General features: G+C 34.2%; 1 protein-coding gene across 1 annotated transcript in view; it reads right to left on the bottom strand.

The window, feature by feature from the left end:
• The window catches only part of LOC132544891 (uncharacterized), a 28,709-nt gene continuing 13,220 nt past the window's right edge, over positions 1-15,489 (bottom strand). The window contains exons 10-17 of the mRNA XM_060208542.1: positions 14,716-14,811; positions 12,524-12,592; positions 11,884-12,013; positions 10,544-10,656; positions 7,253-7,435; positions 5,257-5,575; positions 3,478-3,750; positions 1-143 (exon numbers count right to left, since the gene is read on the bottom strand). Of these exons, the coding sequence (XP_060064525.1) occupies positions 1-143; positions 3,478-3,750; positions 5,257-5,575; positions 7,253-7,435; positions 10,544-10,656; positions 11,884-12,013; positions 12,524-12,592; positions 14,716-14,811 (1,326 nt within the window). The remainder of the gene's footprint in view (positions 144-3,477; positions 3,751-5,256; positions 5,576-7,252; positions 7,436-10,543; positions 10,657-11,883; positions 12,014-12,523; positions 12,593-14,715; positions 14,812-15,489) is intronic.

Raw genomic sequence — 15,489 nt, 5'->3', positions numbered from 1 at the left:
TTAATAATTTATATCATCCTCATAATCATTAGGATTTCGTTGTAATAAACCTCTGAAGTTCCGAACATGATAAAATCTCGTAACAATGAAACCAATCGCCAGCCCTACAATCAGCATTGCCATAGCTATACCAGCAGCTGCGCCTACAGGAACAAAAATGAATACGTTAAGGATGGTTTAGTTCATTTTACAATTAGCGTATTTAAGTTTTTTTTGATGACAATGACTCTTAACGAACTTTGGCAGCAAGAATGACCTAAAGAGTTAAAGCTGTCATAATTAGCTTAGCAAATAAATTTCATATTATATATTGACACAGTCCAAAGCAGAATCACACATTTATTTAACTCATGGACATCTTTAAGCGTCCGATGAACAGAATAAACACAAAAGTAACAATAAAACATAAGTAAGTACTTTTTTGTCATGATATATCTTTGATATATCAGTATTCTCATACAATGTAACTATTTTATGCAAAATTTCGAAAAGAAGAAAGTAGATTATAATTTATTAACATCCGATACCTCTTTAAGGAATAACATTGTATTAAAATGATAACAGGGGTTTCGGAGTGTTCATTCTAATATTAGAACACTACCCGAGGATGTAAGTAAGTGGGTTGAATATTTTTGTTGATTTAGGAGTACAGATGTGCTCTGAAAGACATATTTGTATCTATGTTTAATTCAATGTGGAATAACGTAAAACATCGAAAATAAATCGATACCGAAAGCGAACGCATCCTGTATATGAGGCTGCAGTATCGGACTAAACATCTTCCATTTGTTGAGTAAAAAGAACATTAGCCGTGTCTTATTTTCGATTTGAAACTTATAAAAAAGGCCAGAATGATACATTTGTTTTATATAGAATTTTGACTTCATGTAATGCAAATGTGGGAACATTGTTTCTTGCCAACAAAATCGAACAAAGCTTTAAAAATAATCACTTCAATATAAAGGACAAAAATGTGTTACCATACATATCGATTAACATATTCCTATGATAAACACCAAACTGAAGTCATCCCCCTCCCAAAGAAAGCAAGGCATGCAGGAGATGGAATTCATAACTTTGAAATAGCACTTACTGACCTTTCAACACAGGATGATTCATGCTTGGCTTTAAGAACATGGCTAAAGCTTGAGCCGATTCGGGTAGCATGCCTTAGATTTTAGCGATGAGTCCATAGGCCCCACTTGTATAAAACATCTTAACCTGTGATTTCCTCAAGTCGAGATTTTCCTCAGCTAATATCTCCTTGAAAATATCTTGTATGAAAATTCCTCAAGGAATTTCAGGACATCCTAGCCGATGACTTCCTCCTGTTCCTTGAGAAAATTTTATACAAGCCGTTGTTGAGGAGATATCAGTTTTATACAAGTGGGGCCTGGTTCTTACGAAATCTAACTGGCATCACTTGCTTATAATTTTAGGTACTTTTGAATAATTTAGAACTGGAATCAAACACTGTCTTTAAATAAATGATTACTTAAGTAATACATTTTTAACGTAGACGCCTAAATTTAAATACGACTGTCATGACTATGCCCTTGTGACAAAGAAAAGAAGACTCCTACCAGGGCCGATAATAAACACACGTGTGCAGATCTTACTTTAAGAATACGTAAATGTAAATACTACGGTGGCTGATTCGGGACAATGTGTTTTTGTTTAATTTGAACGCGATATTGCGAGACCACGATACAGCAAAGCGAGTAGAGTTAGTTTTATCGGTATCGTGGTCTCGCTTCACCGTAATGTGGTCTCGCTTCGTCGTATCGTGGTCTCGCTTCGCCGTAATGTGGTCTCGCTTCGCGGTATCGTAGTCTTGCTTCGTCGTATCGTGGTCTCGCTTCGCGGTATCGTGGTCTCGCTTCGTCGTATCGTAGTCTCGCTTCGCCGTATCGTAATCTCGCTTCGCCGTATCGTAATCGCGCTTCGCGGTATCGTGGTCTCGCTTCACGGAACCGTAGTCTTGCTTCGTCGTTGCTTCGTCGTATCGTGGTCTCGCTTCGTCGTATCGTGGTCATGCTTCGCGATATCGTAGTCTTGCTTCGTTGTATCTTGGTCTCGTTTCGCGGCATCGAAGTCTCGCTTCGCGGTATCGTAGTCTCGTTTCGCGGTATCGTGGTCTCGCTTCGACGTTTTGCGGTATCTTGATCTCGTTTCGCGGTATCGTAGTCTCGCTTCGTGGTATCGTGGCATCGCTTCGCGGTATCGTAGTCTTGCTTCGCGGTATCGTGATCTCACAATATCACGTTCCATTAGGCAAAACAATATTACATTGTCCCGAATCATCCAACATAAAATACCGACAGTCAGTCTATGAGGTATGGTGGCTGATTCGGGACATCGTAATATCGCTTCGTTTAATGGGAAGCGAGATTGCGATATCACGATAACACGATGCGCTATCGTGGTCTCGCATCGCGCTATCGTGATATCGCATCGTGGTATCGTGATATCGCAATCTCGCTTCCCATTAAACGAAGCGATATTACGATGTTCCGAATCAGCCACCATAATAAGAAAAAAAATGCTGATGAAAATAAAACAAATTATTTCAAATTTCACGTTACGCTTGAAAGTGAAGATTTCAACACCATAGTACGTTACATGAGGTTCTTGTAATCACCCTGAATAGATAAATGCTTCTTTTCTGGGCAAGACAACTGATTCCTGAAGTCTTATTTCTGTCGTATATATCGAGTCTACCTTCCAAGTTTTAAATTTAATTTCCTTGGCTTTATAGATGAAAAGAAAATAAACTGCTCATCAAAATAATAAACATCGTTTATTTTGCATTAAATGCAACAGTTTTTCTTAAACCATCACTTATAATCAAAATCCATTGACGTCAGATAAGCCCCTCCATTAATGTTTCTGTACTTACCATTGTGTGATTAGTGGTTAGTGTCAGATAAACCAATGTCAATGGTAAATCAGACGTGAACAACTGCTGGCATTACAGTGTGTACTCCTTCAGTACCAGTGTAATCCCGTTTACTGACATACTCCATACTTATTTCATTATACTTTTACGAAATGATATTTCATTTAAATGTTCTCATAAAGTATTCTTCCATAGTGTTGCCTTGGCGGAGTATTGTTCGGAGGTCAATAAAAGTAACAGACCATGAGTCTGATGCTTTACACATCACATGTTGTTAAAGTATTAATAGACGCTAACAAAACAAGATATATAAGAGAAGTATAGTCCCTCACTAAATGTTAAATTGTGTGCGGTACAAACTTTTTTATGTAGATCAAAGGTCGGAATGTGGGACCAGGGTGACCGACTTTTAATACACAACACACCGTCTCGCAAAAACGAACCAATACTAGATACCGGTCCGGAGGCAAGGTACCGGGTGGGGGTGGGGTTGGGTGGGTTTCCCAACGAAAGAAAATAAGAAAATATATTTTCTTGGTTCCCGACGGGGGAGTTATAGATATCGTTTAGAAACTTACCACCTGAAATGCCTGTAGATCTGTTGTCGGGACTTTGTTGTGCAGACTGTTGACCAGGATGTGATTTTGTCGAAGTCGTCGATGTTTGCATCACGGGGGATGTTTTTAGCTGTTGATGTGAAGGACAGGTAACTCTCGGACATCTGACTGGTCTTGGACTAGTAGTCTGGTCTGGACGTGTGCTGGGACATTGTACTGTGGGACAAGTCACTGGTGCAGATGTTGATGAAGGTATTGTTGTAGGACAAGTAACTGTAGGACAGGTACAAACGGCTGAAATAGATATAGACGAGTCTATCAGTTCAAGTCAGGACAAGTGCAGAAGAGACTAGAGACAGAAACATAAAAAAATGGTTACTTTATCAACTTAATTAACAACAAATACACAGAACTTAAATATGTACTGATCACTCTCATAGTTCATTAAAGGCTGAATAGATCTGTGTGCATAGATTGTGAAATTAATTAACGACTAAGTTTATAGTTTATCAAGTTCATAAATATTGAGAAATATACAGGTTAATATGTGGAGTTTTCGCGCGGAGCAATTGTTTTGACGTCCGTCATTAGACAAAACTCAGCGTAGCGTCAACATCAGATAAACAAAGATTGGGCAACAAAACTGTTTAAGTTTCAATAGTCTGATTTTCATTCAATGTTGCAGGATTAATAGAAACATGGTCAGTGTCTTAAAATATAAGCTGTATCTTGGCGAGGTTAAAGAAAACCAAAGTTTCGATCCTCTGACCTCGTCAAAATACAGCTGATATTTAAAGACACTGACCGTGTGTTCTCTATATATGTCTTTCAAGTCAAATAATAAATGTAATGTATACAGTTTAGTCTACGAAATTAATTAAGGGGTGAAATATATAGGTTAGTCTGTCATGTTAATTAAGGACTAGAAGAAAGATCCCAAGTATATGGTAATTTTTATATCACGGTAGAACAACCAGGTCTACAACTAGCAATATACTTTAATTGTCATAAGGAGACAAAACACTAACGAAGGTATTTCTGCTTTTATGTGCAGTGTTGCACTGATCCATGCTAAAAATTACCCCCTCCTCTTAGAATTCAGGAGATCGAATCTGAAATACATTTCGATGGAACGAGTTATATTGGTCCCTAATTCTGTATGTTGCTTATTGTAAACTTTATAATTATTATCATATATTGTATCGTCATCATATAGAAGATGAAATGGCTAATGTCTCATTAGGTATAGATGAAGGTCATTGTTATCCAGTTAACCAATTAAGTTAGCATATTGTTCGAAGTGTTCTTAGCAAATATCCATATTTCTAGCAATCACGACCATAGTCGATGTAAGGCAGACATAAAAATTGTTTAACTTCGTCATGGTCATGAAATTCCAGGCAAGTGAAAGTTTGATTTTGAAATAAATGATTGTGCAACTGTATTACAAAATAAATTTGTTAAATCTGTGACATGGACGAAAAAAAGTAATTTTTCAGTAGTTACCACCACAAAGTTTCCGCTGCATGGCTCCATTGAAATGAAGGCTAAGTGTAAACTGTGTATGTATAGGACCATGAACCCTATCCAGGGATTAAGAAATGATACGTGATATCAAAAAATCTTGTTGGGATCATGTCTGGATCATTCGAGGATAGATTGAACTGTATCCCGCTCATGGAATTAAGGACGTTTAAATAATGGAAAGTCCATATGTTGCAGAAGACGACGGAAACAAGACAGTAGCAATAGGATAAGATGACTTCAAATTTCTGTATAGATATGAAAAGCCAGACTCACTCTGATCGGTAGTATTCGATGAAGGTCTTGGTTTGGTCACTGGTCTTGCCGGAGGCTTAGGTGTTGGTTTCGGTGTTGGTTTCGGTGTTGGCTTGAGAGTTGGTCTGACTGTGGAGGGCGTTGTGGGACCGATGGAAGGTGGAGCTGGGGTTCGAGAGGGCGTCGATGAGGCAACAGCTGGGGGATTCCCAGATTTATTCGTTGGATGTGGAAGCGTGGGCACTAGAAATGTTGGTGGCTGGGTAGCCCTCGTCGTCGTGGTAGCTATCAGGTGTTTATAACTCAGTTCGACTATTTCATTACCAACAATAGTTATTGCCTAGAAAGTATATAAAAATAATCGTAAGGAATTGCCCACGTGTAGAAGCGCTGTTATACCTTAAAAATTGTGTTTTATTTTCACGTAATTATAAACAACGAGAAACACACCAAAAGAAGCGATGCAATAACATTGAATGACACTATCCATATCGGGCAGGAATATTACAGTGTCGTAACATTTCTGATTCATGAGCTGTAATTTGGGATTGAGTGTTTATTTAGTCAAACTGTGTCAGGTGGTTCAAAGTTTACTTGATTCATCTGGTTTATAATATGGGATTGAGTGGCTATTAAGTCAATTTATTTCAAGCGGTTTACAGTTGACATGATTCATCTGTTAATAATTTGGAATCTGACGGTTATATAGTTAGACAAACTGTGTCACGTGGTTCATAGTTGATATGAGGCACAGGTTTAATATTCTAAACAAACAAATTAATCTGATAAATAAACGTTACACAATACTTTTGCTGAGTATTAAAGTCTGTCAATACAAAGGTCAATTACTACGTCACCCTATTTTTAATGATGCGAAAAGTATTCTTACATCTAGCTCACTGTAATGATTAATGAATGAAACGAATCATTACTATGTTTGGGGAGACCATGCTTGGAAATGGCCGCAGTTAAGAACGTTTATATTCAGAGTATAGTTCCAAATATGTAGGCAAGCTTTCATACCTGTGCAAAGAATCAACTAATTTTTATACAATCCCGCTAACCATTACCATAGTTACAGTGCCCAGTAAACATTCACATTAAAAACACATGCATGTAGAATTTCATATAACTTGTGAGATATCTCAGCCCGAAGATGAGAGCACCAAGCTTGTTACGTGGCCTAAAATCAAAATTTATCGATCCATTATCGATCATTGTATCCACGATCAGACTTTATATAGGTGATGCGTGACTTTCGTCTATTGTCTTCTCTCTAAGTTGTGTCTATAGTTTTGACACTGGACATACTTGAACCCGTTTAAAAATGAAAACTGGACTTATTCACAGAAATACAATTTCACTGCAACATATTTAAAATGCAATGTACAAAATGACAGCTGGAAGTCATTTCAAATATCAAGATAAAATCCAGCTTTTGAAACACGCTTGTGAATTCAAAATGTTGCATGTATATAACAAGGGCCCTTCACTGAACCAGAACTGTGTACTAACGTGTTGTCAGAATCTACACGTGCATTACTTTACTGTATATATATGTATAGTGACTTACAACATTGTACCTTCAGCAGTGTACTTACATGGTGAGCAATGTTTAAAATACACATGAAAAATGCATATTTCATACCATTGCATGTGAAAAATCTGACAACCCATATGTATATACACACATAAAGAGGTGTCTGTGTAATTTCTATTTATAACAGTCCGATTTTTAAAATGCTATTGGGCGCTTTCCGCTGTGTAGTGGAATCTGAATAAATGTTGTTGAAAATTATTGATAAAATCTGGGGCCGCTAAAAATAGCTGTACAATTGTTATTAACTGTAATTTTGTCTCTCTCGTCAACTGTGTTTAAACTTAAAAACAGGAGTTACTGTTGAGTGCCAATGCAAAGGAGAAATTTGTTTCATAACTTTAAAGTAAACGAAAAATGATTCAAAACCTCAAGAATCCAATCGAAAAGATATTAACAAACGATCTAATTTAGTGTTACCTGTCCTGTTTTTCCAGTGACATTTTTTTCCCAGGTACCATCAACCATTCCATGTAGAAAGTCTAGGGATGCTTCCAGCGTGATACGGTTGTAAACAGGAGGTATTATGTACGGGTTGATAATGGGCGCTTGATCTAATAAGGTTCCCACAAACAGGAATTCTTTGTCACTAACTGGCTCCATCTGAAATATATATGTTGTACATTGTGAAATCATATTCATATAGATGTTGTATTACATATTTGGTTAACAAATATAAGTCACTTATCTACATGTTTATAGAGCTTGTGTCTGATATCTATAATATATAAGTAATATATCTACGTGTTTATAGACCTTGTGTCTGATATCTATAATATATAAGTAATTTATCTACGTGTTTATAGAGCTTGTGTCTGATATCTATAATATATAAGTCACTTATCTACATGTTTATATAGCTTGTGTCTGATATCTATAATATATAAGTAATTTTTCTACATGTTTATAGATCTTGTGTCTGATATCTATAATATATAAGTAATTTATCTACATGTTTATAGAGCTTGTGTCTGATATCTATAATATATAAGTCACTTATCTACATGTTTATAGAGCTTGTGTCTGATATCTATAATATATAAGTAATTTATCTACATGTTTATAGAGCTTGTGTCTGATATCTATAATATATAAGTAATTTATCTAAATGTTTATAGAGCTTGTGTCTGATATCTATAATATATGTCACTTATCTACATATTTTATAGAGTTTGTGTCTGATATCTATAATATATAAGTCACTTATCTACATGTTTATAGAGCTTGTGTCTGATATCTATAATATATGTCACTTATCTACGTGGTTTATAGAGCTTGTGTCTGATATCTATAATATATGTCACTTATCTACATGTTTATAGAGCTTGTGTCTGATATCTATAACATATAAGTAATTTATCTACATGTTTTATAGAGCTTGTGTCTGATATCTATAATATATAAGTAATTTATCTACAGGTTTATAGAGCTTGTGTCTGATATCTATAATATATAAGTAATTTATCTACATGTTTATAGAGCTTGTGTCTGATATCTATAATATATAAGTAATTTATCTACAGGTTTATAGAGCTTGTGTCTGATATCTATAATATATAAGTAATTTATCTACAGGTTTATAGAGCTTGTGTCTCATATCTATAATATATAAGTAATTTATCTACAGGTTTATAGAGCTTGTGTCTGATATCTATAATATATAAGTCACTTATCTACGTGGTTTATATAGCTTGTGTCTGATATCTATAATATATAAGTCACTTATCTACATGTTTTATAGAGCTTGTGTCTGATATCTATAATATATAAGTAATTTATCTACAGGTTTATAGAGCTTGTGTCTGATATCTATAATATATAAGTCACTTATCTACATGTTTATAGAGCTTGTGTCTGATATCTATAATATATAAGTAATTTATCTACATGTTTATAGAGCTTGTGTCTGATATCTATAATATATAAGTAATTTATCTACATGTTTATAGAGCTTGTGTCTGATATCTATAATATATAAGTAATTTGTCTACATGTTTTATAGATCTTGTGTCTGATATCTATAATATATGTCATTTATCTACGTGTTTATCGAGCTTGTGTCTGATATCTATAATATATAAGTAATATATCTACATGTTTATAGAGCTTGTGTCTGATATCTATAATATATAAGTCACTTATCTACGTGGTTTATAGAGCTTGTGTCTGATATCTATAATATATAAGTAATTTACATGTTTATAGAGCTTGTGTCTGATATCTATAACATATAAGTAATTTATCTACATGTTTATAGATCTTGTGTCTGATATCTATAATGAGTATTAAAGTCTGTCAATACAAAGGTCAATTACTACGTCACCCTACTTTTAATGATGCGGAACAGTATTCTTATAATATGTAAGTAATATATCTACGTGTTTTATAGATCTTGTGTCTGATATCTATAATATATAAGTAATTTACATGTTTATAGAGCTTGTGCCTGATATCTATAATATATAAGTCACTTATCTACGTGTTTATAGAGCTTGTGTTAGATATCTATAATATATAAGTAATTTACATGTTTATAGAGCTTGTGTCTGATATCTATAATATATAAGTCATTTGTCTACATGTTTTATAGATCTTGTGTCTGATATCTATAATATATGTCATTTATCTACATATTTTATAGAGCTTGTGTCTGATATCTATAATATATGTCATTTATCTACATATTTTATAGAGCTTGTGTCTGATATCTATAATATATGTCACTTATCTACATATTTTATAGAGCTTGTGTCTGATATCTATAATATATGTCATTTATCTACATATTTTATAGAGCTTGTGTCTCATATCTATAATATATAAGTAATTTATCTACAGGTTTATAGAGCTTGTGTCTGATATCTATAATATATAAGTAATTTATCTACAGGTTTATAGAGCTTGTGTCTGATATCTATAATATATAAGTCACTTATCTACATGTTTATAGAGCTTGTGTCTGATATCTATAATATATAAGTCACTTATCTACATATTTTATAGAGCTTGTGTCTGATATCTATAATATATGTCACTTATCTACATATTTTATAGAGCTTGTGTCTGATATCTATAATATATGTCATTTATCTACATATTTTATAGAGCTTGTGTCTGATATCTATAATATATGTCATTTATCTACATATTTTATAGAGCTTGTGTCTGATATCTATAATATATGTCACTTATCTACATATTTTATAGAGCTTGTGTCTGATATCTATAATATATGTCATTTATCTACATATTTTATAGAGCTTGTGTCTCATATCTATAATATATAAGTAATTTATCTACAGGTTTATAGAGCTTGTGTCTGATATCTATAATATATAAGTAATTTATCTACAGGTTTATAGAGCTTGTGTCTGATATCTATAATATATAAGTCACTTATCTACATGTTTATAGAGCTTGTGTCTGATATCTATAATATATAAGTCACTTATCTACATATTTTATAGAGCTTGTGTCTGATATCTATAATATATGTCACTTATCTACATATTTTATAGAGCTTGTGTCTGATATCTATAATATATGTCATTTATCTACATATTTTATAGAGCTTGTGTCTCATATCTATAATATATGTCATTTATCTACATATTTTATAGAGCTTGTGTCTGATATCTATAATATATGTCATTTATCTACGTGTTTTATAGAGCTTGTGTCTGATATCTATGAGTAAGATATGTCTGTTACCTGTATGTTGGTGATACGGACAGGATCAATGAAGGAATCTGTGGTCAACTCCTCGTGTATAGTATCCTGAAGGAAGGATTCACTCATATCATAGTAGGTCTTATTTTGCTGTACTGGAAAACAAACACAAAATTAGTATACTACCCTGCCTCTCGTCAATAACGATATCAAAATCTGGTGTTAAAAGAACAATGCCTATCGCATCTATAATTATATATGGTAAATATATTTAGATAATATATAGATAATTCTCGCACGACAAGCCTAAACAAAACGAATAACTAAGATTGGTTGTTAAAAATTATTATAACACTATAGAATCATTTACTGCAAAGAAAAATTAGCAGAAAAGCGCAAAAGCAAGTGTCATACACAAGCATGTGCGTTTGTTTACACTTTCCTCGTAATCCATTTTTTCTTTGCGGCGGAAGTAAATGACTTCGTCACGTGACAAGCCATGTGACCCACTCGGCTTTCTTCGTAATAAACCGAGCGCGAACATGTTTGTGAACAATAGTAAAGAGAAACAATGTTCCGACGCCGAAAATATGTGTAAAAAAAAAACAATCAAATTTGACGTTATAGGCGCGTGTATCGCTTTATTATGGATATATTTTATTATTTATAAGCCGAATTATCACTTTCCCGATGTTGAAATCTAAAATAATAGTCGCTTTAAAGGGGAAATTGTGTATCGTTAAGCTGGTAATTTTCGCGATTTTCTTTTAAAACGATCTACTCAGTGATGCTAACTGTCTAATATCTGAAGACTAGGAGATGACTGAGGAAAGTGATTAAAAAATATTCAAAATCTAGCTTGGGGAGTGAACTGGATCTACAATTCAATAAATGTCTTATATTCCATATATCTGTTAATTCTAGAAGAATGTCCAGCACATGGTTATACATTCTGAACTGTGTTCCAATTTGAATGAATGAAAACATGGCATTTAGGTTAGGGCAAACCTCTGGAATTCAAATTCCATCGCGTGCAATTTCGACGATAAACAATAACACAAACAAAACCGCAAGTTTGAAGACTGGTTTTCTGTAGATTTTCAGTAAAACATTATAGTCAACTTCAAAAAATTAAAATTCAAAATGGCCGCTTGTGATCATTTCGGAAGTTCATGGCATGCGAAACTACACATTGCGGAACAGTATACAACGTGTTCGTAAAGAAATATTAAGACCATTTTCGTAGTTCAACAGATTTTACAAACTCACAAAACCCACAATATAATGACAGAGGACTATGACCATATATGTTATGATGAAATTTCAAATATTTACCTACACATTCCTCATACAAGTGCGAAAATCATACTTCTATACATTACTTTCAAAGTTTATGACAAAATTTGTCTTCCTCTGTGTAGGAAAGCACGCGCTGAGGTCAAAGGTTGATAGTGGTGGAATAGAGCTGTCCATATTATGTATATGGTAGATAATCGGTTTATTGTCGCTTCCCTGTTCAAAAAAAAGAATTAATATCTTATTAAAAATACACATTTATATTCCTACTAATGAATTGCCAGTTATTTTCGCTGGAAAAAATTCCGCGATATTCCCATCAAATCAAGAAAATGAAATTTTCAAGAGTTAAATATTTCGCGTTGTGACATTATCTGGAAATCAAATTACTGCTATTTGACGAGCTATGTACGTTAAATGTTCAGTTCAGTTCTGCAGTATTACGTTGTCGTGCTCCCACGTAATTGTGTATAGAAATGCTACCTGAACTTGTATCAAAATGTGTACATGCCATATCTCATGGATCAAATTTCATCAAAATGACCCGCGAAATAGTGAAAATATTATCCCCGCGAAAATAACCGTCTGTACGTTATATTCCATTGTATTAAGTATTGAAATGTTTCCTTGTTTATTGAATGTGGAATTGAGAGACTAAAACGTCACTGTCAATTATTCATGAGGATAATCTACATACAGAAATTATTCTACGTAATATGATCTTACCTTCCAGACGTCCATACGAATCAGCGCCCCTGATATCACAGAGTTACCTGACGCCTCCACCCACTCGCCCTGAAAGCATATCAAACCAGGTAGGATATTCAATAAAAAGCAAGTATACATGAATGAGTTCAATAATTTGGTTGTGCACAAAGGAAATAACGATATAAATTAAGATGGCAAATATTATTAGCCTCATACTTCAATAGATACCATAATTTTAAATGGTGAATAACTTCAAAAGTTGTCATGCATATTTCTTTTTATTATTAATTACCAATTTTCTAATATTTCATTGATGCCGTTTTAAATATACCACTCTGTATCATAACGTATTGTATTTTTTTTTACTTTTCTGGGAACAAATCTTCAGATCAATTAATCACTTGAAAATAGTTGATATCCCACGGCTGTTTCATACTGATGTGGCAGGAAACTTAAATTACACACTTCTTATAGAATCTGTCAACAAGATAGCCACACAAAAGGTCCAACGCGTCTGTATCGCTGACCTACTCTCAGATAAGACATTACCACGGAGAACAAATGCATGATTAACACAATGAAACATGGATGTAGATATTTTTGTTCCTTTAAGTCGATGGCTATTCCATGAAATTTCACAGACAATACCTGTGGCTTTTAGAAATGGGAAATTTAACTCCTTCCTGTCCTCCATCATTGTCGTGTTTTTTCTCAGACTGGAGATGTTTTTGAAGCTTAAACCTGATTTATATCCTTTATAAACGATTACGAACTTTGACCCCTCCGTGTGGCCAGATATATGGACCCTATATGGACCGATCTTAATGGTTTTAAAAAGTATACTTCTATGGCATGCCAAAATGATACATAAAACAACATTCAAATCGGCTTTTCTCACCCTGAAGAAATGTTTTAAAGTTTAAACTTGATTTCCTCTTTTGAGCACCTACCTCTTAGCCCTCAGAGGGATATCTACTCAGGATTTGTTTAGATCAAATGACCAAATTTGGATAATATCCGTTCACTTGTTCTTGAGAGGAAGACATTTAAAAGACCAACGACAGACGGCGGCAAGGTATGAAAAAAGAAAAATGTTGGTGGCTGTGTATTGTAGAGGGAGATAATAATCATCAACATATTAGATAGATAATCTATCAGATGATATTCGCTGGAATACCCCTCTTCATTGTGATGCAGTCTTTCCTTCATTATTTCCATCAATGCTTAAAAATTCAACAATATCGGTAGTATACTTACTGCTTTAGTATTTTTGTATTACGCTTAGACTACCCTATATATCACGGCGAGCTGAGATGTATAGATTTGTGGTATGAATCCCCAGGATGTCGTCAACAGATCTGTCATTCAGTTCACGTAAGTAAATAACAATCATGGGAGTAGATTTTGAGCATTCTACTCATATCGAAAGAGGGGGAAATATATTTACATCATTATAGAAAGAAAGATTTACACGACGATTCCAGATAAGAGTACAAGGGGAATTAGACCAGGTATTCCGGAAGGGTAAACGTATTCTGCTTTATCAACGATACCCGTTATGTAAACCGCAGTCAATACACGCACGTAGTGTCGCTTTCTCAGCTGAAAGCAAGGTTAACAACAACGGAACTGTCAGGTATACCAATGAGCTTCTTGTAAATCTTCATCAATTTCCATCTCCTGAAACCCTGTGTTGAGTCGGTTTGTCATTTGCTGACGTCTTGCCCGAAAATAGTTGAACTGGGATTAAGTCAAAGAATATAGGATCATCTGCGACATGTAAGCATCAATTAGTTGGGACGAGGAAGAATGAATGCGGATAACAAGAATTAAATAAAGTGTTTTATTATATGCATGAATTTTTCTCGAAATCGCATTGGCTGGATCCTATACACGTGATCAGTTCTCAAAAACTGATGAGGACTGGTTTTCCGGTGAATATCGATTTCTAAATAAAGCCTAAATGGAAATTCCCTACAGCTTGTCGCAGTGCATGCGCAGTTAGACTGGAACGCGATCTGTCAGACGATTACAGACGTTGCGATGGCTGCCAGCGAACGTTTTGTGTTCTTATTGAACATATAATAAAACAGTTATGGACTTCTGTACTGGTAAATATGATGTGATATGAACCTGAAAAAATTATATTGACCGAGGCGAACCGAAGTCAATAATTGTATAATGTAGTATAATGACAGGATATTGCTCACCTCAGTAAAATACCACTCTACAGTGTTATTGCTGCCAGTCTCTGGGTCCAAATACAGCCCACACCATACTTGACAATATATTCCACGGGTAATTCTCTGTAACGTAATAATCTCCACATTTGATTCTCCGTAACTCAAAACTTCCAACCTGTAGATTTTGTTATTGATACCGCCGCCCGTATAAACTCTTCTCTGTACCACAACTGCTAAAATCCTTACAGAGTAAATGATGTGTAACATTATTCAACACAAACCGCAAGATTGTAATAAACACAAGTTAAAATACCCTTTAGTACAAATTAAGAATAAGAGACGACATGGTTAAAAAAATCCTTTTTCAAGGAGTTATGATTCGTTAGTCAAAACACAATGAAACAAATTAGGACCTTACTTATTTCTTGTAACCCTCTAAAAGTTTTTTCTTCACCTATAAATCCTTGCAAATCATACTTTGTACCAAAATGTAACTCTCTGTAAGCATGAAATTGAATGCGAAATATAAATGTTTTCACTTGCTTTCACGATAAAAATTGATTGAAACATTCTATGATAATATGCAGTGTCTAGATCTCGAAATGTAGATCTATTTTCATGCTACAGTTTGGCATCTTTCTGAAGAGTATTGATTTTCATTACGTTATTAACACTCTTCCTACGTGTATCTTAACAAATCCCTTCGCACACGAAATATAAAACAATATAACCAGTAAGACCAAAATGAGAACAAATGGAAAAATTCACAAGAAACAATTATCTGTTAATAAAAACTCACAG

Source organism: Ylistrum balloti, unplaced genomic scaffold, assembly GCF_031769215.1.
Source record: "Ylistrum balloti isolate Yb309-2 unplaced genomic scaffold, AGI_CSIRO_Ybal_v1 Utg369812, whole genome shotgun sequence".
NCBI lineage: Eukaryota > Metazoa > Mollusca > Bivalvia > Pectinida > Pectinidae > Ylistrum > Ylistrum balloti.
This window is presented reverse-complemented; position numbering and strand designations above follow the sequence as displayed.